This window comes from Ailuropoda melanoleuca, chromosome 10 (assembly GCF_002007445.2).
Source record: "Ailuropoda melanoleuca isolate Jingjing chromosome 10, ASM200744v2, whole genome shotgun sequence".
In the NCBI taxonomy this organism is placed as follows: Eukaryota; Metazoa; Chordata; class Mammalia; order Carnivora; family Ursidae; genus Ailuropoda; species Ailuropoda melanoleuca.
Genome location: NC_048227.1, coordinates 3,014,419 through 3,037,651, shown reverse-complemented (window position 1 = coordinate 3,037,651; position 23,233 = coordinate 3,014,419). Strand labels below are relative to the sequence as shown.

General features: G+C 56.3%; 1 protein-coding gene across 7 annotated transcripts in view; it reads right to left on the bottom strand.

Moving 5' to 3' along the window:
- SDK1 (sidekick cell adhesion molecule 1) overlaps positions 1 to 23,233 on the bottom strand; it is an 867,584-nt gene that overhangs the window by 31,782 nt on the left and 812,569 nt on the right. For all 7 annotated transcript variants that reach the window (XM_034669743.1, XM_034669739.1, XM_034669740.1 and 4 more), the window contains 5 exons: positions 12,017 to 12,132; positions 9,873 to 10,059; positions 8,172 to 8,309; positions 1,783 to 1,944; positions 795 to 920 (listed from right to left, as the gene is read on the bottom strand). In XM_034669743.1, the coding sequence (XP_034525634.1) occupies positions 795 to 920; positions 1,783 to 1,944; positions 8,172 to 8,309; positions 9,873 to 10,059; positions 12,017 to 12,132 (729 nt within the window). The remainder of the gene's footprint in view (positions 1 to 794; positions 921 to 1,782; positions 1,945 to 8,171; positions 8,310 to 9,872; positions 10,060 to 12,016; positions 12,133 to 23,233) is intronic.

The following is a 23,233-nucleotide window of genomic DNA, read 5'->3' as shown; positions in this document are numbered from 1 at the left end:
TTGGTGGGCAGTTTGTCTGACACAGTGACGAATGCAACGCCACAGACCTTCCCTCTCGGCCCAACGGCTTCTTGAACCGTCTGACTACGGTGATGCCTAGCGCCGTGGGCGGGCCCTAGCGGTGGGTTTTCTGCACACAGCCCCGGCACACCGTGGATTTTCATGCTCAGATATTCACGATTAAATGTGCCACCCCCTGATGGTCACAGTGGACATGCTCAGTGTTCTCTGCACTTGGAGACACCCCCTAGCTTCAGGGAGTAATAGCCAGCTCGATGCAGCAAAATGGATTTTCCAATAATGTCCATGCTTAGTTATTACCGTTGAATGGGAGGAAGGGAGCGAAAACCCTCTTAGGACAGACAGAGTAGGGAACCGACCTTAGATTTCATTTTCAGGAGTCTAAAGAGGGGGCAGATGATGTGTGGGCTTCACTGTGAATAGGAATCTTCATTGTGATCAGACAGGAGCAGGACTCTGTCTATCTGGGTGCAAAGACGCAGAGCCTGACATGAGCCCCCGGAAACACTCTTGGATCCTACTCATGAGTCGGAAGTGTCTATGTGTCGCTAAGTTTGCAGGTATGTGTTGCTGACGGTGACAATGACCCCGCTCCTAGGGACACATACTGTGGCGAAACACGGAGAATCTCATGCCCGCAAAGTGATGGAGAGGGAGAGACGCACCTAGCGTCTCATCGACTTGCCCTCGTCTCTGTATCATTAGGGAAAGGCCTCGAGGATGCCGAGGACTCTGACACTCGGCTGGGCAGGTGCCCCGGCCCCGCCCCTTACCTGAGGGCCTGGCCTCAATGACATAGCCGGTGGTGGGTGTCCTGCCCGCGTTTCCCTCGGTCCACTGCAGGGTCAGTTCGGAGGCAGACTTGGTGACCAAGACATCTCTGGGGGACCCTGGGGAGCCTGTGGGATAAAAGAGACAGGGAAGGATGGAGACTGGCACTTGGGGGGGCTCCTCATCCCACAGGTGGGGCCAGCCCTGCCCAGGCCCTGTCCCCTCCTCCAGGCAGATGGTTTAGCCTCGCCCGGTCACACTCTGCTCATCCCAGACGTGGGAAGGCTACACTGGCCTCACAGGTGAAGACGTGAGCAGAGATGAGCCACGCGATGGGCCCAGGACTGTGCCTGACATGCAGCGGGCCCTCTGTGAACCTAGATTTGGACACCCTCAACTTTCTAGGGATGTAAACAAATGCCCGGATAGTGTAAGTGGGAGGCTCTGGGGCTCCTCGGCAGGATGTGGACACTTCACACTTCCCTTGTGTATCTTATTTCAAAAATTCACTTGTTTTGGGGGCGCCTGGGTAGCACAATTGGTTGGCCATCTGATTCTTGGTTTCAGCTCAGGTCATGACCTCAGGGTCGTGAAGATCGAGCCATAAGTTGGGCTCCACGTTCAGCGTGGAGTCTGCTTGGGTTTCTCTCTCCCTGTCCCCCTCCCTCAGCCCCCCACAGAAATAAGTAAATAAACCTTTAAAAAATTGACTTGTTTTCTCTGAAGCTTTTCCAGAAAACAACACCAAATGTTACATGTTTAACACCTAAGAATTGGCTCATCTCTGTTTAACAAGTCCGTCTGTAGAAGCTGGTGCTAGCATATGCTTTTGAAGACACCCACGCTGCCAAAAGGCCTCTGCGTTTCTGCCTGCTCTGAGTGGGCCACAGCCGCTTGGCCTGCAGCAAGGACGGGCCCCTGACTGCATGGGGCAGGCGGTTAGCCGCTGTCGCGGCACGGGCACGGGGCCCTCACTGGAGCTCCACTTACCCTCAGCTGGCCCGGCCGTGACATTGGCTTGCAGCTCAGGCCCGTAGGCAATGGTCCGCGCCTGCACGCGGAAGAAGTAGGTCACCCCTTTGGTGAGATCGCGCACCTTCAGCCAGCGCTGCCAGTCCCCCTTCACGTCCACCGTCACCACCTTGCTCACCCCTGCAACCATCGAGAGCAAAGGCCAGGAGGGGGACAGTGTCAGAGGAGCAATGAGCACCAGCTGTTTCCCCGAGACAACAGCAACGGTGTCCCCAGCTTGCTAAGGAAGCATTTCTTACAATTAGGAGGAGTTTAAGTGGTGGTAATAGCCAATTTTCAGCACAGATAAGTGTAATTAGTGTTCAAGTCTGATAAGTGGTGCTGGCAAAGGGAAGAACCAGCTTCATGGAGTGACGTGGGGAGGCTGCCCACGAGTCCCGCCTTGTGCCAGGGAGGCCACCCCGTCCTCCCTCACGGGGGTCAGGCTCCCCTCCCCGCAGGCTCTGAGCTGCACCAGGCTCTGACTCGCTGGCGTAGTGACCTGGAGCTTCCCGACTTTGGAGAAGGGACTAGGGAAGAAGATGAAGGAGATTTTGTTTCAGCTATAAGATGAGCTTCCCCCAAGAGGGGTCTCTACCCCACTGGGTTGGCCAACCTGTGGCCTACAGACCCCCAAGCCACTCGTGAGAACTTGATCCTTGGACCCTCAAGCAAGGATGAAGACAGACCATCACCGCAAATATCAATGCCCTAATTTGGAGAACTATGAAGACAGACAGACAACAGTTCGCTTACATAAACGAAGTGAAAGTGTTGTTGGTTGTATCACATGTAATGAAAAAGTTGAGATTTAACATTTGGGGAGGAAGACGCATTGTGAAAATTATACAAATGCAGCATTTTCCAGGACGGAAATGGGGCTCTCTAGTTAAATAAGGTTGAAGATGAGGTGTTAAAAAAGTCTCGTAAGCTCTTGACTCAGGATTTCTGAGAGCTCTCAGCACAAGGGTGTCTATGGGGCATCCCTCAGGGGGAGGAGGAAGAGGTGGCCCCTCTGACGCTGTCAGCAGAGCTCGTCAGGAGAGCAATGGACAGCCCAGGGCAGCTGTGGCCGGGCCTGCCCTCAGTGTGGACGGCCGGTGCCAGCCCCACCCTTCATCCTCGTGTGGCCTTGACCTCAGAAGTGCCTCACAAAGTGTGTTCTTAGTACAAAATGGGCTCACCCTTCAGTCATCAAGGCCAATGTCTCATCCTGCAGTTGTCCAAATACGTTCTGGTTGGTTCACTGTTTTCATATTATGCCTTTTTTATAACATTGGCTCAGCTAAATGATTCTCTTCCAAACGACTTCAGAATGATTCTGACTGCGTTTGAGTGACCTCCGAATTTGAGTTTTTTGGGCCATTTCTGCCTCAAGAGCCTGCCCTCACCTTGCATGGCTCAAGAAAGGGGTTTCAGGGTGACAGTTTGCACCCACAATGACCATCGTGAGCAAACGGAGGGGCTCTTCTTGGATATAAAGTTATTCTGGATAGCACCCCCCCTTTATTTTTTAATTAAAAAATGCCTTCTTTTCCCCAGAGCAGAAACAAACCCATGTGCAGATTTTGTGAATTCCATCCCACTAGGAGGTAGAGCTAGTCCGACCTCCCCTGCATCTCAACTATGTCAGAATCTTATTTATTTAGTCAATTTTTAAACTGTGCCCTGCTCTACAAAGCCCCGGGGTGCAATCGCATAGAATACTACCATTTAAAACATTTTAAAAAACATAAAAGTAGCTCTGCCGTAACATCCGTTTCCCAAGAACGTGGCCCAGGCTCCGCGTGGCTTGGCGCTCCCCACCGTGACCAGGGGACTGGCCCTGGGGAGGCGAGGGATGCGCCGGGCCTGTCTTCTCGATGCAGTCGGCCCAGGGACTGCTGGCAGGGGGAGGCTGCTGGGCTCTCCGCTCCCTTGGCCTGGGCTGACGGATGTCAGGCGGGCCTGGAGTCCGCCCGTGTGTATCCCAGGCGCCGCCCAGCGCCTGGGCGGGGAGGCAGGAAAAGCAGCCAGCGGAATCAGCACCACGTGACATCACCGTTTTACAGTTTCCCCCATCTGTGTATAAACACACATGTCATGTCTTCAGCAACCTTCACAAGAGAGCTGGCATTACCGCAGAATTAGTATGACTTTGGCCCCCCAGGAAAGATGCCTGATGTTTTCACTACATTTGCAGCTCCAACTCTGGGGCATTGGGAAGAACTGGACATTGTTCAGAGACCCACTTGTTAGTTTCCTGATTCCCTGCTGGAAATCTGAATCCAGCGTGAAGGGGGCAGGGGCTGGGTTTCTCCAAGAGACCCCACTCAAGAGGCCTGCACACTGAGCGGGGTGCCAGCTGCTGCCCTAGGGGAGGGGACACAACAAAGGCTTCTTGGAGCGACGAGAGGAGCCCGCCATCCCACTGGCCCCCAGGAGAGACGGATCTGGGTATGGAGGTGGGACAGCAAGGGCTGGACGAGCCCGCCGGAGACGCTGGGCAATCCGACCTCAGCCAGGCACAGGGCACAGGACGCTGCGCTGTGTGTGTTCCCCAGCAATGCCTTCTGTTCAGCCCCTATGGCCTCACCCCCGAGCGTCTGGTCCTTTTCACTATATAACAGCACGCACCGTCCTCTGTACAACTGACAGTTCCGCTCACCCCTCGCCAGCCCCAGGTCAAAATGCCCCAAAGGGCAAAGAGAGGCCATAGGCAAGCCTCTTCTGCTCCGAGTTCCTGCCCTTTACTGGCCTGTGTTCCCCTCTGGGCTGGAAGGGGCCAGGACTAGTGTCCGCTCTCTGGCTGAGCCAGGGGCTCTGGCAGATGCCATCAGACCAGGCAGGCACACAGTGGGATCCTGCAAACTGATACTGATGTTCGTGAGCAGGGACACGCCCAGAAGGTCACGGGTCAACCAGGGCGGCACCAAGGAACAGGGCTGGTGACTTCTGCTCTTTGGGAAGAGACTGTTTGCTGGTGGCCAGGGAAGCAGGAGGACGTGGGGAGGACGTAGGGGCCCGTGGCCGGCCTCACCCCCTGCTGGAGCGGGGACAGTGCTGTTTCAGGATGGGGTCTGCAGTTGAAACGGAGGACCCTCGGACTCACGGAAAGCCTGGAGCTCAGCGGCAGCATCGATGTTTCCCATCACCAGCCCCAGGCCTGAACCAGCCACGCAATGGATGAGCAGGGACCAGCGTGTCTAGGATGTGCCTGAGCCACTGACATGGTCTAAGTGTCAGGGTCTGGATGGTTTGCTCTTGAGCGCCCAGGGGACCAGAGGAGGTTTGCCCTCTGTGCGCCCTGAGATTTTGGGGAAGTGCATGAGCTGCCGAGTTCTCCTCCTGCCCGTATTCAGAGCGTACGACGCCCGCTGCCAAAGCTAGGAAGATCCAGGTGGGAAGAATCAGCCCTCCTGACAGACAGAAGAGATGATGCCAGTGATGGACGGTCTTATTACTTGTGGGAAGAGGTGAAATGGTGCCACCAAGTGATTCCACCTGTTGTCACTCGAGGGAGAATGGCAGGTGCCACAGGCAGCCACAAAACGCTTCGGTGACCGCTCCACACACTCCTCTCTTGGCCTTCATGGTGTGTTTACTTGCAGAAGTGCTATCGCTTCGGATGTTTCCCTATCGCGGCGGCCCTCGATCCAGCCTGCCTGGGTTCAAACCCCATGCGTGTCCACATTTCCCACCTGTAGCCCCAGGCGGCCGTCTTAAGGGCTTGAAGCTCTTATGAGATGCGAGCAAAAGCAGCCGCCACACTGTGCAGCCATGTGAGGACGCGGACGGAGTGCGCGGCACGGGCTGGTCTGTAGAGAGAGCTGTGTCATCGCACCTACGATCTTGGGGCCTTGTTTACAGGGAGCACCAAGGAAGCTGCGTGTCAGCTGCACACGGGGCACCGGCCTGTCTAGTTGGCATCGTGTGAATGATGTCAGCGTTGCCGTGGTCATGGGACCACAACCCCGACTGCACCAGGGAAACCACATGTGCAGGACCATCTCCCTGGAAGGTGAGGTGAGGCCATGGGGACAGACGTGTGGTTAGCCAGCAGGACATCGGGACACTGGGACCGTGGAGCTCGGGGGATGGAGAAGCAGGGCCCGCCGTGGCTTGTGACCAGGTGGGACGATGGCCATGGTCTTGCTTGGATGGCAAGTGCTTTTTTACAGGACTAGGGGAGCCAGCCTGGGTGCCAGGCCCAGGAGTGCCCGCCATGGAGTTTCTAGGAGTCTACAAACCCATTAATGCATGCATTTGGATAAGTCACTTATTTGAGGAAGTACAGAAAGACTCACTGTCTTGAGGAAGAGGGACTCCGTGGTTGCTCGGGACCGTGCTTCTTGGCAGTCCTTTCTCCTCTGTGTGGTACTAGTTAACACGTCTGCAGCACAGGCTCACGGCACCCGTGTGTGTGCTGGTGTGTGCACACCTGGCAGTATGTGCAGACAGTACTGGGGAGCAGGGTGGACAGTGTCCAGTGGCGCTCTGCCCTTTGTCCACGCGGCATGATGCCTGTGCTGCTGGGACCCCAACCCCCGCCATGACCCAGGCCGCCTGGTCCCCAGACAGGCACCTGGCTCTGAAAAGAACACAGCAGGCATGACCCTGCCTCCGCAGCCCAGTGCCGGGCCCTCCACCATTTCCCGAACTGTACACCTGCCCGACCTCTACGGGTATTTACCAAAGTGCGTCAGTGGTCTGAGACTCTTTCTTCTCGCACATTTTTACATCTCTGATCTGGGATTGATGATGCAAATGTATTGGGCCACAGTTTACTGCAAGCATTTTTTCTTTCTTAGCACTTCATAAAATAACAATGAATCTTATAGTCAATAATGGCATTTTAGATTTGATGACATAAAATCTAGTGCTTAAATTTTCTTCAAATCAACCCCGTTTTACTTGAATGTACTTATTTTAAAAGGAAACTTTTATCACGGCTTTAAATGGAGCGCCAATATTATTTGATGTGTTGGTTATATTTTTTTCTCCTAGACATTAAATAATCTATAATGTTTACAGTCTGGCTGTGCATCTTACCAGGGGGAGCCTGCCATGGGCTCATATTCCTTCTCTGGCACGGTGCTGGGCACACGGCGGGCGAGGAAGAATATCTGTGGAGCCTTCCGAGAGCACATCAGCCATGAGCGGGGAGGAGGGACGGGTATGTGAGAAATTACCACAGTGCCAAGGGAGTGACAGAGCAGGAGCGGGGCAGCACCGCCCAGTGACAGAACCCACAAGCACTCTGGTCACTTCGCCCTCCCCATGTGGCGTGCAGTCTTCACCACAAACGCATGCATCCCCCGTCCTGACTCCTCACCACCTGACGCCCAGCTCCAAGCCCCTTGCCAGGTGCTTCGGCTGCCACTGGTCTCCCCAGGCTCTGGCCTCTGTGTGGGGCTGCACCCCCTTCTGCCCAGAAGCTTCTGTATCTTCTCTTTCCATTGAGAATTCACCTTTATTCCTTTGTCACTGTGTCTCTCAGGCTCCTGTGTGTGTAAACATTTCCTCTGCTCTTCTTGGAGGGTCTGTGCGGCTTCTGATTGATCCCTGGACTTGTGGAGCTGATTAATCAATCTTTTCATACCACGGCGTTGACACTGTGGTTGCAGCCAGAGGGGCCCTGGTCTGCGCGAGCCAGACCCTCTCAGGGCCCTAGTGACCTGGCCCTCGTGACCTGGCCCGCCACTCTCCCGTGACCTCCTCCGCACTCTATAGGCTTGGCCTCAGGACCCTGAGCCCCACCCCAAGCGGCCCGTGCGCTGCTGAGCTTCCCCGGGAAGGCCTTCCCCCAGGGCTGGGAGCTCGGTGCGCTGGGGTCCTCCCCACACTGGTCACCATCACATTGCAGATTGTTGGCAGGTGTGTTGCTTCTCTCCTCGATGGAATACAAACTCACAGATTCCGGGAAGCAGGGATCTTGATCAATAATTCAGTGAAGATCCCTGCTTCCCCGAAACTACAGATTCCAGCATCTAGAACAGTACTTGGCATGCAGCAGGTGCTTAATAAAGACTCAAGTGAATGAACGCATGAAGGGTGTCCCCAGAAAAATCTCTGAGGACACTGGGTGGTCAGCGCCTCTCCCAGGATGCCCACGGAAGCTGATGGGCCTACGTTCTCCGTGTGGTCCTAACAAGTGGTTCCCATGAGGACACAGCAGAAACAGGAGAGAAATGTCTTAGGTCAAAGTATAACCCATTGCAAGCTGGTTGGGGGAGGGCTGTGCCGGAGCCCAGGGCGCAGAGCTCCTGGTCCCAGCTCTGCGATGGCTCACAGGCCTCCTGCGGGCAAGGCTCCCTGCCCTGCAGACTGGGGAGTGGCGTGTGCGCCCCTGTGAGGTCCACCCTCCCCGCACTCCCCTCGGGTCTCACCTTGGACGGGTGCTAAAGGTTCGTAGACCACTCGGTAGCCCTGCAGGACGCCGTTGGCTGCCGCTGGCTCGCCCCACGAGACATTAAGCGTGGTAGAGGTTATTTCTGAGAACGCCAAAAAGCTGGGGGTCCCAGGAGCTGGAGGAACAGAGTGTAAAGGGACTTTCAGCAAGCTCCTTTATAGATCATTTACATACACGTCTATGCCTCCACATAGAATTAAACTGTTATTAGATGTTATTTTCAACTCAGTAAAAGTCTCCATGCTCCGGGATGAAAGGAAGATTTATTGACCATCTCTGAACTTCCCAGGATCAATAAGAAACCTGGACCCTCCCGAGAAGAGCAGAGAAAACGATGGGGTTTAAACACAAAGGAGCCTGAGAGACGCAGTGACAAAGGCATAAAGATGAATAATAGATTGAGGTGCAGAGTAAAATGCAATGGCTTCATTTCCCAGCAACTAGGGCCGCTGGAGGCCCCGCCCACCTCTCCTCCCTAGCCTACGGAGGGGTGGCCCTCATGGGCTTCACCCTGGGGCTGGGGAGAGGGGGGCCCAGTGAGTCACCCTGGGTGGGAGAAGCTGCCTACGGACGTGGAGGGCCAGGCGTGTGGTCAGGGAGTGGAGCCTGCTTGCCGCCCCCCTGCCTGGGCTCTGTGGGGGGGGGGGTGTCGGTGCCTGGGATGACCCCCAGAATCAGCACCACCCACCCTCCTGGCTGCACTCCCTCCAGTCACCCCGTGACCTGCCAGGTCCCTGGTGCCCTGGGGAGGAACAGGTGACCTAGCTGGGATTCCAGAAACGGCCCTTCCCCAGCTGCTGGACAAGGCCCCCAGGAAGCAGCCCTTGGTCAGTCATCTCGTGGGAAGGACGCGTGATGCTTGGGAGTCCTCGTCCCCAGGAGATGAAGCACCTGGGGGGGGGAGTTCACTGGCCGAACCCACCGACTGTCCGGGAGCCCTGAGAGGGACAGGTCTCCCTGGCTTTCCTGGCCTTACACTTCACGGGTGCCACGCACGATGTGCCTCTCAGAGAGCCCCAGGACCAGCCCTAAGCTGCATTCCCTTGGAATTCCTGACCACTTCCTAAGTTCTCTAGGCTGCTGGGAAGCTGAGAGCCACAGGAGAATGAGCCACGTGCTGGAAACACTGTGTGTGGGGGGGCGGGGCGACAGGCAGGGTGACCTCTGGCCACGCAGTGCTATTGGACCTGGCTGGTGGCGGGAGTCTGAGAGGTCGTGCCGTGAGCTGTTCCGGGTGGTCTGTGGCCCGGGAACCTGAGGAGTGCCCGATACTGTGGCCTGGGCTCCATGCACAGGTGCTCATCCCCCAGGGGTATGGACACGCCACTTCCCTGAGGAAGTGGAAGGAGGCCTGGGTGCAGCTGCAGAGCCTGCCTGCCCTCTGTGATCCTGGAGGGTCTGGGGGAAGACATGCACCGCTTGCACCCAACTCGTGGGTACCGGGCACTGGCACGCAGCAGGCCCTGGGGGAAGGAAATGACTCGAACGCGGGCCTGCCTCTCCAGAAGCCCCCGGCACATGGCAGTGTGTGTCACAGGTCAGGCAGAGCGGAGAGCTGTGCGGACAGAGAGTGGGGCCTGCTCATTCAGCTGGGCTCAGGGGTGGCTGCAGGGGCAGCAGGCCTGTGGCCGGCAGGGGGTTGTAAAGCCCGTGGGAAGGAAACACGCTGCTCTCCTACCGGCCTGATGGGTGCGCCCCTGCCTGGGCGCGCTCTGAGGCCCGTCTCCCGCGGCGTTGAAGGCCGAGATGCTGACCAGGTATTGGGTGTGGCTGGTCAGGTTCTTCAGCTTCACCACCGTCTCCGGCAGGAACAGGACCTTCATCTTCTCTGTTTCGTTCTGGCTGCCTGCCTCCCAGTAGTAAACCTGTGGGAAAGAGCCAGAGGTTGGAGGCAGGCCACGGGGACGGTCTCTGTTTCGGAGCGTGTGGGGCAGGAGGCCACCCAGTGCAGGATGCGGCAGGACTGTGGGCCTGACCACGAAGCCCCTGGGTCGGCCACGCTGTGGCTGGGAAGGCGGAGAGCCGGCGGGAGGAGGGTCTGAGCTGGGGGAGGGGCTTCCCAAACTGCTAATACAGTTTGGGAAGCCAATAATTTGCATTTCTGAGCTGTTCTTCTGCAATTTGAACTTTGCCTAACTGAACATGGAAAGTGGCATTTCCGCCAGCTCCCCGGGAATGCCTTTTCCCTCCCAGAGCTTGGTGCTTTTATTTATGGCCTCTGGCCCATCCCTCAGTCGTCGGGACAGAAGGAGACAGGCCCTATCCACCCCTGCGCCAGCCTGTGCAGAGAACCCGAGCTCTACCCTGTGCTCCCACAGCGGGCTGACCCGTGAGCCTTCAGTCTGCCTGGCACCAAAAATCACCGGGAAGAACCACGTCAGGCTCAGCACTGTGGGAAGGCTGCGTGTTTCTCCTGGGTTGATTTCCCCTTACCCAGCTTGTATGTGCTTGCGGGCGGACTTGATGCCCGAGTACAACGGCTGGAGGAGGTTTCCAGGATCACTTCCCTGGACAGCTGGCCGAGGACTGCCGTCCTGTGCCAGTGCCAGCCGGGCTGCCTGAAGACAACACCCATCCATGGATCCAGCTTGGCCCCGTGGCCCGAAACCCAGCCAGGCCGTTAGAGCTGCTGAACCACAGGGCAGCCGGCCGCGGAAAGGCAGGGACCACTTCCTGCGTCCCATGTGGGCTCACACATTGGGCACTTGCTGAATCTCGCTGGCAAGACCGGGTCCAGCGTCTGCTCTCCCAACTGCGCACGTCCGATCCTGCACTTGAACAGGCCTTACTAACTCGAGATCAATACCCAAGTTCAATGTCTTTATCATTAAGGAAATTAGAAAACATATTTTGGACATACATAAATAGCATCTTGCCTCCAAGCTCACAGGACTTCCCATTACCTCATTAATCACTGTAACAGCCCTGCCGTGGAGGAAGGCATTTATTTTCATAAAACACTGACAAAAATCATTTTTAAATGGACATTTAATTGGCCCAAAAGTCATCAGGGCAGGCTGGCCCGCAGAAGCTGCTGACTGACTGACCTGGGCGGGCAGAGGAGAGGCATTCAGGAGAAGGATGGAAGGGGGACTTTGCTGGGGACAGCCTGGGGCTGCTTTCTTTGGGGCGGCTTAGCTGGTTCTTCTGAGCCCTCTGCACAGATGCGGCCTTGCAGACGGGTGTGGGGGGCTTCCTGCTCCCCAGGTGAGCCTGCTCTGGGTCATCACTCATTGGCCCACTGTCTTTGTTTGCCCCATCTCTGGAATGGTTAGCTAATGTGAAATTGTAAGGTTTTAGTGTGGTAGTTCTCAAAGTGGGGCTTCTAGGAACCATACCCCCAGGGAACTTGTGAGAAATGCAAATTCTTGGGCCTCCTGACCCGGACCTCACGAGATATCCAATAGAAACCCAAGGGAAGAGCTGGGCTGGAGGACCTGCTCCCTTTAGCCGGCTCTGTTTTATTGGCAGCAGACATTCTGAAGGCTCCCAGAGCAGGTGAAGGGGCAGGAAGGGTTCCGGCCGGGCCTAGGAGGGAGGGGCTGCTGGGCACAAGCCAGCTTCGCAGTGCATCAGGCCCCCACCCCCAGCCCAAGAGGCAAGGTCAGGCTGAGCCTGCCCCAGCTGCTCAGTGTTGCCCGTGGCTCTCCGGACTGACGGTCGGCTGTGTGTCTGCCGGCAGGACACGGAGAGCCGAGGGCGGCAGTCTGGAGTGTAGCCAGGGTTCCAGCAAAGCCCTCGGGAACTCTGGGGACTGAGGCCACTTATCCTGGCCTACAAGTGACCTGGAAGGAAGAGCCAAACCATGCGAGAGAGCATTGCCTTGTAGCCCTGGATGTTCCCGTTCTGGCTCTCCGGTGGCGGCGGGTCCCACGTGACCTCCAGCTGGCTGGCCGTGAGCGGGGTCACCTGGATGTTCTGTGGAGCCATGGCCGGGGCTGGGGAGAAAGCAGCATAGGACAGAAGCTGAGGCGTCTGTTGACACGTGCAGGGCCCCTGACTCCAGGGGGGCTCTCTGAGAGAGCCAGGGAGCACTGCAAACCCTTCCCAGAATCACGTTTAGAGACGCAGGCTGGAGAATTACAGGGAAAACAGATTCTATTGAGACACAGTAGGCAGAGTGTTCAAAAACAAAGGTATGATCTGGTCGTCTGCGAGTCTCGGGAGCGGGACATGAGGTGGTGCTGGCAGGCTGGTCTAAGGGCTGCAGTGACGTCAGGGTGTGAGGAGTGCAGGAGGATCTGAGGTCTTTGCACCAACCGGGACTCGACAGGGGATGTCTGGGGGCGTATGGCTGCGTGAGCAGCAGGTCCTGTGGGACCTGTAGGGTGTGTCACCCTGTTCACAGTGGAGGGAGGCACTGTGTTTTGGATGCAACGTGGAGAAAATAAGGCATCCATGTGCCTATCCCAGGAGTCTCATGCTGTGGAGCCCTGTTCCCTGGGGCTGCCCCCCTCAACGGGGTCAGGAGCAGAGACCGTACCACTCCCCATGCCCCTGCCCGGAGGCCCCATACAGCTCCAACTCTGAGGACCTGGTTCTCCCGCCCTGAGGGCCACACCCTGCCAGGAGAGGTGGGGAGGACACCGCAAAAAAGCTGGGATAGTGCAGAGAGCATGCGTGTACGCGCAGAACACGTCTCCTCTGCGTCTGCCAGCTCCGCGCCGTCTCTTGAGTTCGTCCCCGGGCACTTGTGCCTGATGGGCTGCTCTCTGCCTCCTGGAGCTACTCCCTTCCCCCGCCCGTGCGCGTGCCTCAGTGGGTCTGTGCTGGGCCGGACCCCGGAGCCCAGGAGCCCTGGGAGCTGCCTGTGGGCCCAGGAGTGTCTCCAGACCATGTACGGAGACGACACAAAAGCCACTGTCTGAGGGCGACGGCCCCGCACACCGGCCCTCAGGAGAGAACGACCTTCGAGAGTCACCCCTTCCCCTCTCTCCCCCCAGTGTAGAATAAAATAGTAATTAACACCCACTCAGCCTGACACCGACTATTTATTTTGTTCTAACTGTGTGGCTCCCGAACGGTCGCGGCCCACCCTGCCGTTAATGGAAATGTTAATAACCCACACCAGGTTGTTGTGACAGATGCTCGGCCTCATTATCAGAAATTCTTATTTACCGCTCCATTAAACAACAGAATCACACAAAAAAACAATTCAATCAAAACTAACTGGAGGAATTTTAACAGCCACATTAATAATCCAAAACATAAATAAAGTTAATGTCTTTTTCATGTTTGCCATCGGCAACTCTATCGCAAAATTACTGTTGTACAATTAAAACGTGAAAGGCAAAATTGAGCACGGCCATTATCCTGGTAGTCGGTCAGAACCCGTCTGCACGAGGTGCCCCACCCCCACCCCAGGGTTTCCTTTCCAAATCCCGGGCCCGCGACTGTTCTCTGGACACGGAGGTCCACAGAAACTGGGGCTCCCAGGGGCTCGAGGCGGTTCCTGGAATTCCGGGGTCACGTGCCTCTCTGCTGGGGTCGTCACATGCTGGACAAAACCCGGGGGTCCCGTGAGGGGCAGCTAAGCCCCGTGCACCGCCGTCCGCAAGCTGAGCTGCTCTGATGTGCCCACCAGCTATCCTGCAGCACAGAGCTTTTGTGCCGTAAAAATGCTGCGGGTAACAAGGACTTTTTTGATGATGACACAAGTAGGGAAGAGAGAAATGAGTGTAAACACAGAGCAGAGCATGTCGGTTTGGAGACGTATTTTCTTGGCTCCTACAAGCATCTGGGTCTCCACGTCGGCAGGACGACCCGACTTAGGGAGGCACTGCTGTTTGCAGCCCCAAAGGCCGTGCTTGTTGGTCCCCGCGCGTGTGTGTGTGGGGGCACAGATGGACCGTCTGATGGGCGCTTGTGTGCGTGTTCTCCCTGCTTTGCGCCCGTGCTGCATGGTAAACACAGATGTCAGACCGGGATGCTTTCTTCACATGCATGAAATCAGCTGTAAAGAGCATTTTCGCACAGCAGGCTCTGGCACGTGCTGAGAGCCAGGCTGCCTGCACGCAGCCCTGAGAGGTGGCTTGCAAGGGTGATGTCTCACATCAGGGCTGACGATGCCGCCGAGGCAGTAACAGAGGAACTTGGGGGTCTTGAGAGGCACCCTGCACCTGAAGATTTCTGGAATCTTCTGGGATTCTGGCTGATTGTGTACGGAGGCCCTGCACGCAAGCCCCACAGAGCAGGAAGGGTGCACTTTGTCCACCTCACGTGACCCCCTGGGCGGACGCGCTGCCCCCCGACGTGGCCAGCCAGCAGCAGTGGGATCAACAAGCGGACACTGGAACAGCACGGTTGTGCCTGGCTCAGTCTTAATTTGCTGGAGAGTGGAGAGCGCTGGCTCATGGCCGCCTAACTCCGTGCCTGCCAGAGCCCGAGTGGATGTGGTCATCCTCAGTCCTGAGTGGCAGACCCTCCCTCGTCAGCATTTAAGAGCTTCTGCTACAAGGTGAGGTTGCTGGATAGGAACTGTGTGCTCACACCACGGAAAGTAAAAGACAACAGGTCTGGAAAGATATTGGGTAGATGAGGGCATGCTTGAGAGTCTCAGGGAAGGTTTTCTGTGCTGCAGGAATTAACCCTGCAGACACGCTTGCTCATTCGAACTACACACTGCCTCTGTGGGAGGGTCGTCCGTCTGGCCTGTGAAAGTCTCCCTCCTGAGGGGGGCCCAACACGTCTCCCCTTCTGGCCCCAGTGTGGTCGATGACAGGGGAGTGGTAGCGACACGTGGGCAGCAGTGACCCAGGCCACCTCCTGGCAGAAGCTTCCAGAGGTTCCCCGGCCTGCTACCTCCTCTTTCCCCACTACCACCTGACTGGCAGCTCCCACTGTGGGGGCCGATCCCTCAATCTGTGGCTGGGGAGTAAGCCGCTGGGACTTGGTGGCTGGTTGTCACCACAGCATAATGTGCTGACATTTTCCTGAATATCGACCAGGCCCTAGGCTTGGCGCTGAGGGGTGAGTGGATATAAAGACTCAGTGACACATGTAACAAGAGAGCAAAGTTACAGTAATCATGATACAGGATGTAATGTGAGGACAGGTTCAAAGGGCCATGAGAAGACATTTCTGGCTGGGGGACATGGGGTCTCTTCTGGAAAACAGAGCATCCTTCAATAACGGGGAGGATTCAATAGGTGACAATGGGCCAGGGGAAGCAAGGGCCACGTAGGAGGTGGGAAGGGCAGTGGGGTAGGGCATCTGCTGGGGCCACACCGGACAGAAGGTCATCCAGGTGCCAGTGCCACCTGGGGCCGGGCTGGGCATCTGCCAGTGCTAAACCATGCTAGGCCATGCTAGGCCATGTCAGAACATGCTAGATCATGCTAGGCCATGCCAGACTATCCTAGGCCTTGCTAGGCCATAATAGATCATGCTAGGCCATATTAGATTATGCTAGGCCATGTCAGACCATGCTAGATCATGTTAGATCGTGCTCGGTCATGTCAGACCATGTTAGATCACAGTAGGCCATAGGCCATGCTAGATCACATTAGGTCATGCTAGACCATGCTAGGTCATGTTAGGCCATGCTAGATCCTGCTAGGCCATGCTAGGCTAAGCTAGGTTTCTTTCACTTCCTGTAACCCAGTGACTCATTATTCGGGTAGAGCAATTTTTTAACTGATACCTTGATGATCATTGTTAACATTTTAATATAACGAGAAAGGTATTTGCTTGTATAATAAAAAAAATTACATGTTCATCAGTTTACTTTAATTACATCACCGTTTTCTGGCCAAACACTCTTTCTGATTTCCTGTCAAAGTAAACAGGAAATAGAACTCTCTAACGTAGTTTACCTTCTCAGCAAACTTTGCCAATCCAATCTGTTCCTCTAAGCCGGTACCTGGAGACAGACTCCGGCTCTGGTAATTATCTAACCTCTGGGGTCTTTGCGATACATAAAGGAGGCTTAAATGGATCATAGTTCTTCAACTCAGTGGGGGACAAGTCGAGACCGGAGACAGAACAATGACTCAGCACAGGAATGTGGGAAAGGAACAGAATCTCAAAGGTGAGTGGAGCCCGGAAACACAAAGGCTTCGTTCACTTCTGGGCAGGGGCACAGTACCCAGAAGGAAGACAGGAGAATCACTCTTGTCACCCAACATCAAGTCCAATGCCTGGGGCCCCGCAGGAGGCCAGGCAGCTGCCAGGGCCCCCTTGAGAAACTCCCGGTCTGTAAACGAGTGTTCAGTTCGATAGCATACAGTAATGTTTAAAAAAGCCTACAACAGAATTCAAAGTGAGAAGATTGTGTTTTATAAATCTGTAATGAACACAAAAGATATGGATCACCCTTTTCTCAAGCGAAAGCCCCTTCTCTCCAGAAATCTACAGGGCCTTTTGAAGAGTGCTGTTCTCATCTAGTTTGCTGGCTGCTGGAACCATAGAGACCCATCAGTGGGGTGTGACCACAGAGCTGAGGGCAGTGTGAGGGTGCCTGTGCAAGCCTTTTGTCAGGGCTCACCTCCCCCTCATAACCCCAGGAGGTGGGCACTCATCACTGCCTTTCCTGCAGGGGAAGACTGGGGCAGAGAGGGAAGGGCTTGGCCCCAGGTCTCGACTCACACAGCACTGGACTCCAGGCAGCCCGACGCCCAGCATAACGCGCAGGGGAGGGCAGGGGATTCAAGGCCATGTTCCCGGGTTCCTGGAGCGGCTGCCTCAGCCCAGCCCCAGCTCACGCAGCCTGGTGCCCTTCCCTTGAGCTCAAATGCCTGTCTCTCCTCCAATCACCTCACTGCTGAGCCAAACCCAAAACAACTCTAAGGAAGCTGTTATTAACAAGAAAAATCAGGAAATGGGTCCCAAAAGCCATCTTCAAAAACAATCAATGTCATGGACTCCAGGCTACAGAGGCTGCAGGTGGAAGGTCGTGGGAAAAGCCCTGGATGGTGAGTTTTAGGATCCGGGCTCAGCCTGTGGGACTTGGGACACAGCTCAAACTCTCTGAGTCTCAGTTTCTTTTGTAAAATAGGAGAAAATATCAGACGTCACGGGTTTCAGAGATGAAATGAAGTAAGTTTTGAGAGGACACAGCTTGGTGGCCAGCAAGGAGGCGGCATTCTGTAAGGTGGCCCGAACACAGTGTCTTGCTCCATGCTCTTCCCCTGCACTGTCCAGTGACTTGCCCAGTGGGTGTGGATGGTGCCCTGGTCCTGCTTGGGCTGTGTCCCCGGAGGGACTGTCAGTAGTCATGTCACCACGTGCTGAGGTGTTTAAATGTCTGTCTCTCCTTGCGGGTCCTTTGCAAGCCAGGAGCAGCACAGGTGTGTCCTGGGGGTTCTGCCTCCCACAGCCTTGAACACCAGCATCCTGGACGGTGGAGACGCACCATGGTCCCACCTCCTGGTACTCACACCCTCCCTTGTGTAATCCCCTCCTGCGAGCACTTGCTTCTGACCAGCAGAACGTGGCAGACATGGTAGGTGGCGGTGCCATGATTAGCTTCCAGGAGACTGTGCTTCTCCATGGCTAGTGCCCGTCCTGCTGGCCCATCCTGCCCTCTCATGCACTGAGGAAGCCAGCAGCCATGCAGGGAGATGCCCCCTGGAGAGGCTCGCCATGGCAAGGAGCTCAGGGAGATTTCTGTCCAACAGCCCAAGAAAGAGAGGCCTGCCAACCACCATACAAGTGAGCTTAGAAATGGATCCTTCCCCAATCCAGCCCTCAGGTGAGACAGCTGCCCTGGCTGCCACCCTGGGCGAGACCCAAACTAGAGGACGCAGCTAAGTTGTGCCTGAACACCTGGGGTCCGCACACTGCGATGCAGCACATGTGCATTGATTCAAGCTGCGTAGGGAACACTTGTTATGCAGCAATCGATAACCAATATATCTGACAAGCATGAGTTCCTCTAGGAAAGGTACTCAGCCGAAGCCCAGTCACTACACATTCCAGGCTCTGATGGAATAGCTTGAACTTGGTGTAGCCCCTGTGCTGAATGTGGGATTTCATGGTGTTCAAGCGATAACCCGCTGTTATGGTCAACACATGTTCATAAGCAGCCCAGATGCAGCTCTGGGCTTGGCACCATGAGCGTGCAGAGGAAGACGGCTCCGGCCTTCAGACTGGTAGATGTGCTGCAGGAATTACGGACGTCTGGAGCAGTGTGGGGTTTGAGAGGTTCTGCCATGGGTGCTCCGGAGCAAGGACGAGGAGGAGATTGGGAGGGCTCTGACAGAGCGAGCTTGCCCATGTGGGGAGCAGGAGGGGTGCCCCAGGCCCGGGACTAATGGCAGCGAATCTTCCTCAGCGTGGGACGTGGGCTGACCTGCTATCACATGGCAGCTGCAATCCTAAGATGCTGGTTTTACAAACTGTGCCTTAAAAACAGTTGTTTCAACAGGAAGGGAGGATGCCAGAGTTTCAAACTCCTACGAGTGAAGGCAGTTCTCTCACAGGTACGTCAACGATAAAGATGAGCACTGAAGAAACCCAGCATCTGCTCCCCTCCAGTGACGCTCCCTGCTTTCCACCGTCACCGATGCCAGCACCAGCAGCGCGGCTCCGTCCCTGCTCCCCCACCCCGCGGGCAGGAGACGCAGCGGTAAAAGCTGCTCAAACCAGCTATGTGGCCTGCACCTGTTGTGGGGTTTTTCTCCTCACCTGCAGAGTGAGCTTCCCCCCAGAGCAAGACCCAGGCCCACAGGCCATGACCGGATCATGACCGCTGGCAGTCTGAGTAGTGCAAACCACAGTCCCTGATTAATCAACTGCAGTGTGTGCACTTTGTACTCGCAAAACTCAAGCTAGACGGGGGCTACCTGTTCTCACTTCACACCATAGAAAACTGCGCCCTAAGGGCCTTAAGCTGTTTGTCCTAGAACGGGCTGGATTGGACCTGGGGTCTGCGTACCTGGAAGGCTCTACTGATTGTCAAGGACAGGCATTGAGGAGCTTTTTGTGAAGGGCTGGGCAGCATTTTAGGTCTTGAGGGATGCAAGGTCTCTGTCGCAGTGACTCAACTCTGCCTTTGTATGGCAAAAGCAGCCACAGACAGAATGTAAATGAATGGGCGTCTCAATAAAACTTTATTTACAAAAACAGGCACTGGCTGGATTTGGCCCGTGGGCCTGGTTTGCGGACCCTGCTCTGGGTCAGTAAAGCAAGGATGTAGGGCAGGGCTGGGAAGGGGGTCCTTGGCTGCTTAGCTGCTTTGAAAGTATAATGAGTGTGGGAACATCCCTGGCTGCCAGCCTTGTGAGCTTGTCCCCATAATGCAACCCCGAAACTGCCCGCTGCAACACGAACAGCCACCAGGGCCTGGCCATGCAGGACCCCTGTGGAGGTCGAGGCAGAGGTGAGTGTGCATGTGCTTGGGCAGGCAATGGGGGGGCCTAGGAAGTCCGGAGAGGCAGGTGACATGGGGCAGGCATCCCCAGGGAGAGTGAGGCTGGCCCAGACTGGCCTAAGCCACGGTTTTCTCAACTTTTGAAACCCTGTGTCCTTCTGTTTGGATTCTGATTCCACAGGGCCTTATTCCCTAAGAAAAACAGCTGCCTTGGAAGAGGTGGCCACACTGGTGTGTCCTGCTACCCTTGACCAGCTGAACATTCCTGGAGAACCTTCTGGAAGCTTTGATGCTTCAGTGTTCCTCACCTGCAAAATGAAGGTAAACTCTGGGCCCCACACCTGCTGGGGTGTGGCAAGTCTGGGATGGGGAGGGTGTCTCCCTCCAATTCCTACTCTCTCCCACGTCCCAGTGCCAGGACCCACTGCGCCAGACCCCTGGGTGAAGCTCGGGGTGAAAGGAACATGGTTTAAGAAATTGATGCACAAGTGAGGCTGGGGAATCAGGTCCCCAGCAGGGAAAAGCCACAGCAAGCCTCCACCTTGGACAAGCTGGGCTGGGCATGCTGTCCCTCACCCCTGCTGCTCTGATCACAGGCAGCAGGGAGGGGGGCGGCTGCAGGCCCCGCATGGACCCTCCCCACCGCCACCCGTGGGGCTGTCACCGGCATTCCTGCCTTGTAAGAAGAAAAGTGAAACAGCATTCTGATGAGGAGCAAGGCTGGGACTCGAGCCCAGAGCGTCCTGTTCCACGTCTCAAACAAGCCGGGGAGGTGAGAGCCCACGATCCCTGCGTCAGCTGGTCTTTGAACACCTACAAGCCACAGGCGTACTTGGAGATGACTGGGCTAAAGCTGGGGAGTGCACCGGCCGTGAGGCCCAGCTGCAGGACTGTGGTGAGGACTCAGGCAGCAGATGATACCAAATGAGGGTGCTGACTGCAACAAAGGAGAAAGTGACTGTGCATCTGATGTTGGGGACTGCGAGTCAACAAATGGACCAGCCAATGGTTGTGGGCATCAAGGGCTGGGAGGTGTCAAGGCTGCCCCCCAAGGGTCTGCCTGGGATTTGGGGATGGACAGAGGCATTGACCCCGGGGCACACGGAGGAGGAGACTCGGGAACCGGGTGGCTCCTGAAGGAATGAGGGCACCATCCCAGGAGAGCAGAGGGACAGAAGGGAGTGAAAGGAGCCAGAGAGAGGGCAGAGGCGGAGCCTGGGAGCCAGGGGGGTTGTGCCACAGAGATGGGGCCTGGAGTCGGCCAGAGTCAAAGGCCAGGTTGGGAGCAGGGCTGGGAAGCTGCTGCTGGACTTGGTAACAAGGAGCTCAGGGGCTCGGCAGTTCTAAGGGCAAACACATGAGGCTGGTGGTCGAGAATGGGGGACGGAATGGAAGACGGAGAGTCAGCAGTCCCACGGGGGTCTGAGCGCTGACTGTATATTGAATTACACGAAGAAATCGTTCTCAATTTTTCCAGGTGAGGTGATGACTTCATAGTTTGCATATATATGTACGTATGTATTTAAAGAGCTCTTTTAAGCATACGTGCTGGACGTGTTTTTGAATGAAATGATACAACATTTATGAGAAAGGCTGTGATGTCTGAGAAGAGCTTCAGAATCACCGGACAGAGGGACGCAGGTGGAAGGACAGAGGAAGCATGACCGGCCGTGGGTGCTGGGGCGGAGCTGGGTGGTGAATGCACGGGTGGAACAGGGTTCGTGAAGCTAGCCCGTCAGCTTCTGCCCACTCTCCTGGCTTCCCTGGTCAGCGGTGAGACAACACACGGAAGGAGGGATGGTCTTAAATTCAGGAAGAGCTTGGCTGGGAAGGAGAGGCACAGGCGAGGCCAGGCTGTGGGGAGAGACTCCGGGGTCAGAGCACTTTCAAATCCGCGACCTCGTCTATGGTGCCAGCAGCCCAGTGGGTGGGCCTGAACACCCCGTCCCCATGTGGCCTGTCTGCTTACTCACACACGTGGGGACAATGCCTCCCTCCTCCCCGGGAATGGCCAGGTGTCCACTCACCCAGCACGCATGCCAGTCCATGCAGGGCTCTCTAAGGCGCGAAGGCCCCATAGCCAGTACAGCTTGGCCCTGGACAGCCTCGCCCGCTTAGAGGTCCCAGGAGAAGCCTCTCTCTCCACCCAGAGGGTGCGCTGCTCAAGGGCAGGACTCGGTCTTCCCCCTTCGGGGGCCTGTCTAGCTGCCGAGGGAGCGGGCACTCAGCAAAGAGGTCTCCACCCATCGCCAGTACAGTACTCAGAGGGACGTCCTGAGAATCTGCCGAGAACTTGGACTCTGGATGGCGTGATGTTTGGGATCCTTTCCAAATAAAGCATTAGGCATTCAAATATTCTCCATAACCTTCCTACATTGATGGAAATTAGATTATTAGAAACGTCATTTAGCTATCAACATTTCGTCTGCTGGGGAAGGCAGTAATCCAGGCTGGGGAGCAGGAGAGGGACGCCCAGAGTTGGGGGACCAGCTTATGCTCACGGTGGCCAGAGATGCTGCTTGGCGGGAAGGGCCCTAGGGCCCGTCTCAGAGGCAGATTCGTATTTCTCCCTATGGACAATGGGGATCCACTGAGGGGTTGAAACAGAAAAGTGAGGGGGTGAGATTGGGCTGGGGGAGGATCACCCACACAGGGGTGTGGAGGGTGGGGTGGCCGTGGTGATTCTAGAAGTTTCCACAGATCCCTACTGAGGGGCTTCGGCTCACACCTGTGGATGTGGTCTGTGCCCCTCACAGCACCCCAGCACTGGCCAGGCTGTGGGAGCTGCCCTCCTTTCCTCTCCCCTCTCCTGGGGCCATGTCTGGCCGCATTGCTGGCTTAGTTCCGGGGGCACTCCTGCCTCAGCCCTCCCCTCACCTGCTTAGCACCCCGTCCCCCATGTGCTTGCAGGGGCTTTAGAATCAGCACAGCTGCCTGACACCACTGCCTCATTCCCCACACAGCCTCAGAACAGGGGGTCCTGGAGTAAGGCATGCTGAAGACAGCCTGGAGGAGGCAGCAAAGGCCGGGGCCATCCTCTGCAACTCTCCCTTGCTTGGGAAGGGAACGGGCAAGCTCCCCACTCCCTTACCCACATCTGCCCGGGCTGCTGGGGTTGGGCAGAGCGACGCTGGAGGATACCCCTCTGTGGGGACTCTCTAGTTTGAACTTGAGGGTGATGGCTTGTTGGGAGTTTGTGCATCAAGGGGGCAAACCGCATGCTGTGGCCACCGAGGGTGAGGAGCCCCAGGGGCCCCCGGCCACTTCCAGACTGGGTGATGGCCTCTGAGCATTCATGATCGCCTGCCTGTAAGCCGGCGTTTCCGCCTACACACCGCAGGGCCCACCACACGACAGGTGGGATCCACCACCGAAGCTGCCCGTGGTTTTCATCCTGTCTCAACCCTGTGTCCCTAATTACCTGGAGATCACAGTGCACGATGCTGGGGAGATGCCGCGGGCAAGGTGCCCTCGACTGCTGGCCGTGCACCCGGCTCAGACCAGCAGAGCTCTGAAGCCTTCTCTTGTCCCCTGAGGCTGGAGCCCAGCTCTACGTGTCACTAGGGGGAGCTAACACAGCGAGAAGTGGTGCCATTCCTCCCTCCTTGCAGCAGGCGGCCCCAATTAAAAACTCAGTGACTTGCAAGAAAGGCAAAGACCGCAGTTCCCAGTTTCTTGTTCTTTAAAAAAGAGCCAAACAATCGTTCCGAGACGCTCTGTGGTCTCGT